Source organism: Heloderma suspectum, chromosome 2 (genome assembly GCF_057233095.1).
Source record: "Heloderma suspectum isolate Gila_16-S chromosome 2, 16-S_ref, whole genome shotgun sequence".
In the NCBI taxonomy this organism is placed as follows: domain Eukaryota; kingdom Metazoa; phylum Chordata; class Lepidosauria; order Squamata; family Helodermatidae; genus Heloderma; species Heloderma suspectum.
The window spans coordinates 327,112,562-327,120,218 of NC_139459.1; the positions used below are offsets into that span (position 1 = coordinate 327,112,562).

The window sequence follows — 7,657 nt, forward strand, 5'->3', positions numbered from 1 at the left end:
GTGGTACAGGCAAGACACATTTCCCTTTGCCTTAAGAATATATTCCGTTTGATACAAAAATAAAATATAGCAAAGTATTGCTATATAAAAATAATTCATTTACTGTAACACATGACAATAATTCAGAGACTGAATTACAGCCATGATCAAGTGTGTGTTTGTTTTATGGCTATAATGTATACTACTCAAAGTAAATTCAATGCTTGGGGGAGGGGGGTGATTAATGATCAACATTTACGAATGTTGCCTCTGTACGGGAGCAGCTTTCCCCCCTCACTTCCTTTCCCATAAGATCCCTATGGCATTTTGGATAGATTACAAAATTAAGAAGGAAATATTATTTCTGAATGATCATGTCATGCCTTACAGTTGGATTCTAAGTGTGTTGAGATATACCAGCTGCATACAAATTAAGAGTGGATTGCTGTCACTAGTTAATTGCAATAAGCCCCATTGACTTTACCAGTGTGTGACTCCAAGTGAAACTTCAGCCTTGTACTCTTGCATATTTTCCATTTCTTTCGATGGAAGCTGATCTAGTAGATTGTTGTGATGGGTTGTACTCCCAAGATCCTGCTGCCAATCCAGAGACTTTTCATAGACTTCGTTTGTTGTCAGCCCAGTGTACTGGCAGGCTGGGTTTGATCTATGACTTTTGGAACTTCCTCTGCCTGGCTGAATGCAGTGTGGAGTTAGCAGTGTGAAAGCAGTGGCACGGAATTCCCTACGTGTCTGGGTTTATCTTGATAGTCCTTGACCATGTAGCCTGGAGTTATCAACAAAAATTCAAAGCTGGACCCTCTATCGGTGTGGTTTTGTTTAGGCCTTTCAAGAATTTATCCCTTGATTGCCTGAAGGGTCATTCCAGGAATCATTCCCCTTCTTTGTCTGGGGTTTGGAACCCTGTATAAGGATTGCCTGGGTTAGGTACGCCAGGAATCCAGAGTCCCTTCCCTTGTGTTCAGAACTGTGGAGATGACAGCGGGGAAACCACGCTGATGAGGATCTCTGTCATGGTAGTGGCTTTGGACTGTTCTGGAATTACATAGATCCTATAGCTACTGACCATCAGCTATATGATTTCTGAAGAGTGGAAACATTAAGCTTTTGCTGTGCAATTTCCTGCAATAAAGAAATCTCACTGATTTGGGTGTCCGGTGTCAGATTGCCTGAGCGTGTGCACTCAGGGGATCGTGAAACCTGACACTTTCACACTCAACGCTTAAAGGTCTAACTGGCAAGCAGAAGTGCAGGGACGTTGGGAGTGGGGCTTACATGCGCACTCACGACCCCCTCCACACTTTCCCCCAATATGCGAGCAGGCAAAAGCCTGCTTCTTTATTTATTTTAGAATATTTGTATACCCCCCCCATTTTAAAAATCTCGAAGTGATTCACAGCACATTATAAAACAATACATCATTATCAAAGCACAACAGGTTAGGCACGTTAATGGTTGGGGAAAGCCAGGATAAAAAGTAAGCTTTTAATAATTGACAAAAGCACATGGTCATCACAAGGAGAGCTTGTGTGTGTGGTACATCTACGTATGTGTGGAAGCCTCTTTCCTTTTGTAGACTCCCACCCTGGATTTGAGTGTCTGTCTCTGCTGCACTAGAGTAGCAAGAGACAATATGATTTTATAAGAAAAACAACTAGGCAGTGTTCAATAAATGTATAAATAACTGTGGGTGAAATTTAAGAATTTCATCTGAAATAGGCTAGCAGCAGGAACAGTCTAGAGGTACTAGCCATGATGGTGACGTGCTACATGTCTCTGAATACAGGCCATTGGGGAAGAACATCAGGAGGGTGCTATAGTACTCACATCCTGCTTTTGGGCTTTCCATAGGCAACTGGTTGGGCACCGTGAGAACACATAGGCCTTTGCTTTGATCTAGCAGGGCTCTGCTTATGTTCTTAGAGCTCAAGGACAGGAAGTGTGGATCCCTCTGTATGGCTTTTCACAGTTCTTGATTAAATAATTCAAGGCTTATCCTAGATTACCATAGCATCCTTCCGCAGTCTCCCCATCCACCCCTCCTCAGACACACGCATATATGCATGCAGAGAGAACACACATGCAGACAGCACAAGCCGTTGAATTAGCAGCTGTAAGAGCTTTAATGCCAATAACAAAAATAGCAAAGCATGCTCCATGAATGTCAGTGCTGGAGCTTGCTTTGATATTGGTTCAAAAGAAACATTCGTTTGTATAATCTCTCATGCATGTAACAATGTGCTGCTTTTGATGGTGAAAACTGTTTTATAAATATTAACAGGTGGGCTTTTCCCCCTGCTATTCTGTACACAGCTTTGCTCTTGTTAAAGGTGAACTTTCTGTAGAAATGACATTTCAGTGGTGACATTGGAAAGGTTTCTCATGAACCCTTTCAGTGGCACAGCCATGGTTCTGAGTGAAGAATGGGAGGTCCATTTCCTGGCCTTTGGTGCAAGGAGGTATTTGAGGACTGACACATCTTAGTTTAAGACTCTGACTCCTGGTAGGCCTATGGCAAACTGAGTTTTGATGTCTGCTGTTCTAAGTCATGTAGGCCTGCTTTTGTATAATTTGGAAGGGGAAAAAAGTTGCATTGATTTCGCAGAGTTCAGGAATGTGCACTCTCAGTACTAAAAAGTTTGGTGCTTGAAAATTATGCAGCTCTACTTTATTTGAGATTTGGAACTAATCACTCAATAACTATTTAATGTATTGTTTTTCTTTCCTTTTCATTTAGTTGTGTGCTTTGATGCCAAGATAAACTTTGATGACAATGCTGAGTTCAGGCAAAAAGAGATATTTGCCATGGATGACAAATCTGAGAATGAGCCTATAGAAAATGAAGCCGCCCACTATGACTTAAAGTACATTGGCCTGGATGGAAATATTGCATGTTTTGGTAAGCAAAAATATCTTATTCTGCAATTTCCTTTCTGAGATTGTCACCTAAATAAATAAATACTTAACCAGTTTGTTTTTCAAAGCAATAAATATTTATTAAAGAATTAAAGAAAAAGCAATGACTTCACTTTCATGAACCCAAGACTTGCTCCTGTGCATCACCAGATGTGCAGTCTACATGCTAGGCTGCTGTATCAACCTCTTCAGGAAAGGAACTGCATCTAGAGCCCTATTTAGGCATTCCAAACCTGAATAGGGCAAACACGTGACAAAAGGGAGCAATCCAGCCCTACCCCTCTCCTTCATTGTGCTTGTCACCCTCTGCTCATGGAGGGCAACTGTCTGAAACAGAGAGCCTCCTGTATCCATGTAGGTTCTTCACACATGCCAGAATGCTGATTTTCCAGTGTTCTAGATGGTATGGAGAACCTCCGTGGATACTCATGGAGGCTTTCTTTTTCAGACAGTTGCCCTCCACAAGTAGAGGTTGACAAACACAGGGCTAGTGTGCTCCCTTATTTGGTGGAATATCCAGCATATGCTTCTCAACAGATCTTGGCTATTTTGACAGGACATACTTCAGGTTTTTTTCCTTCCCTTTTTTTCTGTTTCCCTCTCCTCTTCAGTAATGTCACGCTAACCAACTTTGCAATTGCAAAGCAGGTTAAATGTTTTATTCGCACCATCCTTTTTCTAGGGTGGGAGGCAACGTTCTCCCAGGTGCAAAACCCAGGCATTGTCTTTCACTCACATTAAACAACTGCATTTCATGGAACTCTCATTTGAATTTAGAATTGATGTTTTCTGTGTCACTTACTGCATGAATCATATTCTGAAGTTGTAAAAAAAAAAAAGCGTTGCAAGGCAATGACCGGGATCCAAAGAGCCCTTGAAGTGCTGGCGTGCTTCTGTGCAGTGGGGCGCTCCTCTGCTTTTTTTTACCTGATAGCAGGTCATTACACTATGCTGGAGACCATTCCTGAATTCTCCCCAAGATCTAAGAGCAGCTCAGGGCTCATTCAGATGTCACACGGGCAATCCATGATCAGAATCTTCCACATCATTTTTAAAGTCAAAGCATCTAGGCAAGACTGTTAATTTGATCAGGAAAACAGTCTCTCTGTGTGTGTAACCGTTTCCTTCCATTCAATTTGTGCAGTCAAAATCACTCCACTCCCAAACCTGCTGCTCACTTCTCGGGATGATAGCGGTGGGGAGAAAGGTCAGGATTATGGTTGGATCCAGATTTAAGCTGGATCAACTGCACTGGTGGAAATGGACATCCCTTCCCATGGCAGCCCCCCAGCTCCCTCAAAAATGCTGCCCAGAGAGTCAGGTGACTGTTGAATGGGGTTAGCCAGGGCCAGCATCAAGGGTAGGCATGGTTGGGCATCTGCCGAGGGCCCACACCCCACCAACTAGAGCCCCCTGGAGTTGCTCCTTCTCTTCACCATTTCAACTTGCTTGTTCTCTTGCATCTTCCTATGGCCCAGACAATGGTGGTGGCGAGTAGGAGGAGCAGTAGATGCCACCGCTTACTTGCTCACTGGCTGTCTGCCTGTCAAGCACACAAGTGAAGAGAAAAAGGAGGAGAAGGAACGGCAGCTGCTGACAATGGCATGAGAAGGTAGACTCAGTGAGGGAAGGGGCCCATTGAGGGTGTCTTACCCAAGGGCCCTGAAAAACCTGGAGCCAGCATGGGGAAGCTGTGGTATGTGCGGTAGAGGGATCCCCCAAAATCAGGCGTAGAGACTTTTGCTTCCACAAGCAAAGCCTTTCCTCTCGCAGGAGGCAGATCCTGGATCCAACCCCAGATTAGGAGCCCCATGCAGCAGCTTTGTTATTAAACAAACAAGCCACCCACTGGTCCCATATTTGGTGATTTACCGTCGCAAAGATAGCCATGTAAGTTTGGAATCTTGGTGGCCAAAGCTTGTATTGTTTGAAAAGTTGTCAGTTTTTTCCCTCTCTGGTAAAAGTAAAATGAGCAAAAGTGCTGAATCAGTCCATATTCGACTTCACTGTTTCATTCACGCTTCTTTTTTTCATCAAAGCCCACGCAGGAAATAAAAGCCCATGTAGGAAAATAATGTAAGTTTTTTGCCGCTTGCAGTTTATAGTACATAGATTTATGCTCTCCCTGCTTAATTGCAAGATAAAGAGATTGTGGTAGAACCAATTTGTAGCTTTGGTGCTGAGGTCTTAATCTTAATGGAATTAACGTTAAAAAAGATTTGTAGCTCATTAAACCAGTAGCACCATCAAATTATATGCCTCATGCATCCCATCCGGATGCTAGGTTCCTATTCACTTCAAGCAAAGTCCATGTAGAATTGTATCTTATCCCAAAAAGAAAAAAGCTCACTTCGTAGAGAAGCTTTCATTTCAATGTACTGAACCATTTTCTTCTGTCTCTCCCAGATGAGCTAACATATTTGCAAGACAGGCAGCAGTGGTGCCAGCTAATTTTTAAAATAAAAATTAAAACATTGTTGACAAAACAGTAACCAGTGGAAATTTAGTTAAAAGGAGAAATGGGTAAAAAATATTTTACTAGAGAGTGCTAGCTTCATGCCAAGGCGAATGAAATTAGACACGGCCGATAAAACTGCCCAGGGAATTAAGGGATCATTGGTAACTGAAGGAGACATTATATAGGGTTGCTTCTATACAATATGTTTTTGTTCTTAGTTCCTTGGGTAAGTATATGTAAGTCTGGAACATACAAATGTGAAAACATCATTATGATCAGAACAATTAAGGCTGCGTTTAGTGAGTAGGTAATTAATCAATTAAGGTTATCCTATAAGTGGGTCATAATTTAGCCTGCAAGTCACATGCAGCCCCCAAAAAGATTTGGTTTGTATTTTCTTGCTGGCATTTGCAGGGATGATTTCATTATCTATACAAAAACAGTGGACCCTGCAATGCAATGTTGCAGGGCATCTCGAGGCCTAAAGAGGGGTGCTTCTGTTCAGGGTTCTAGCCAGCCTGGAAGAGGAGCCTTGTGTCACTGGTCAGGGCTCACAGAACACCTTTTTCTTTGCTTTCCTAAGAGAATAAGAAGAGTCATGCTGGATCTGACCAAGGTCTATCTGGTACGGCATTCCGTTCACAATCAGTGGCCAACCAGCTTCCTGTGGGAAACCCACCTGTAGGGCATGAGCGCTGTAGCACCCTCCCAGTCATGTTCCCCAGCAACTGGTGTACATAGGATACTGCCTCTGGTACTGGAGGTAGCACATAGCCATCAGGACTAGTAGCCAAATATAGCTTTCTCCTCCATGAATTCGTCTAAGCCCCTTTTAAAGACATCCAAATTGGTGGCCATTACTACTAGTGCTGTGCACTACTTTGGCTCCGGAACCAAATTCCTAGCCAAAGTGGGTTGCTTCAGGCCACACCCGAAGCAGGTCAGGATTGGCCCCAAGCAACCCAAAGTGGGTCAGGTCAGTCCGAAGCACTTCGGCGTAAACGACTGTAATGTTGGGTACATGGCGGCTTTACAGCCACCATTTGCTCAGGATTCAATTTCCGGAAATAGAGGAAGGTGCCAAAATGGCGACTCCCTTGAGGAGGCCGACAGCTGCCAGTGCGCATCCTGAGGGTCCAGGTACGGAGCATGGGGCCCACACAGGGCGGTTCGGGGGGAGACTGCTTTGGCCTTCCGAATCCCATTTTGACCTCGGAGCCCAAAGTGGATTGGACCCAAAGTGACTCAAAGTGGGCTGGACCCGCCTCAGAAGCCCCGAAGCAGTCTCTAAGTCAGGTCAGGGGGTCCCTGCCCAGCCCTAATTGCTACATCTTGTGGTGGCGAATTCCACAGTTTTGACTATGTGCTTCCCTACCACCAATGTTCTATGTAGTCATGACGCTGCTAGGGGTGAAGGAGCAAGATGCCCTAGATATGATGCCTTCCACTTTCCCCTCATCTCTCTGGGCACTCCACCTCCACACATTCTCCCCTGGCTTTCTCCTGGCCACCCTCTTCCCCCCACCCCCCTTCACCAGACAGTAGCAAGGGAACAAATGGGTTGTTCTCTTTCTCTTCCTTCTTTTAAAAAGACTTTTTGTAGAGGTGGTTCTGTGCTCTAGGCAGCCAGATGATCCCCGTATAAAAAGTTTTTTTAAAGAAAGAAAAGGGAGCCAGCCTCACTCTCCCCCGACCCTTTTCACTGCATGGAGGCAGCACCTTTATTTCATGTTTTAAAGCTTTTTACAGAAGAAGTCAGACATACTGTGGAGGGAAGCTCCAGTTGTGGCCAACATCTTCAATTTCCCAGAATGTTTCTGGGCCCAGGCAATTGTGCAGCAGCTTTGGGACAGGACTAAATTCATGGCCACGCAGCCCCTTTCAATGCACTTACCCTATTCACACAAGTAATGCATGAACTGATGTGGTTCCTTTGGAACCCACCATTTTTTTCTTCCCCCAGGGAAGAGGTAAGAACTGCCTGCAGAAAACAAGGAATGCCTTCTCCTATACCAGTGCGTGCAACACGCATGTGGCCCCAGCTACCCCCAAACTAATTTTTTTGAAAAACAGGAAAAAAATGGCATCCATAGTAACCATGGAGCACCAAAGGGGTCAAAATTAGCTTGCGAACAAGTTCATTTTTACCCTTTTGGTGCTCTATACCTACTATCGATGCTATTTATTTCTTTGTTCAGCACCTGTGAGGGGAGGTACAGCCCATGGTGGAGGAGGGTGTCCAGGGGACAAAAATGGACCCCGAACCTCCCGAAGTTGCCCACC

The 7,657-nt window shown here is 44.3% G+C and overlaps 1 protein-coding gene across 11 annotated transcripts in view; it reads left to right on the forward strand.

The window, feature by feature from the left end:
* The window catches only part of SUCLG2 (succinate-CoA ligase GDP-forming subunit beta), a 293,645-nt gene that overhangs the window by 176,011 nt on the left and 109,977 nt on the right, over window positions 1–7,657 (forward strand). For all 11 annotated transcript variants that reach the window (XR_014788568.1, XR_014788569.1, XM_084840442.1 and 8 more), the window contains one exon: window positions 2,738–2,899. Coding sequence is in view for 9 of the 11 variants with exons in the window: in XM_084840442.1 (XP_084696568.1) it covers window positions 2,738–2,899 (162 nt within the window). In the remaining 2 variants the exon portion in view is untranslated. The remainder of the gene's footprint in view (window positions 1–2,737; window positions 2,900–7,657) is intronic.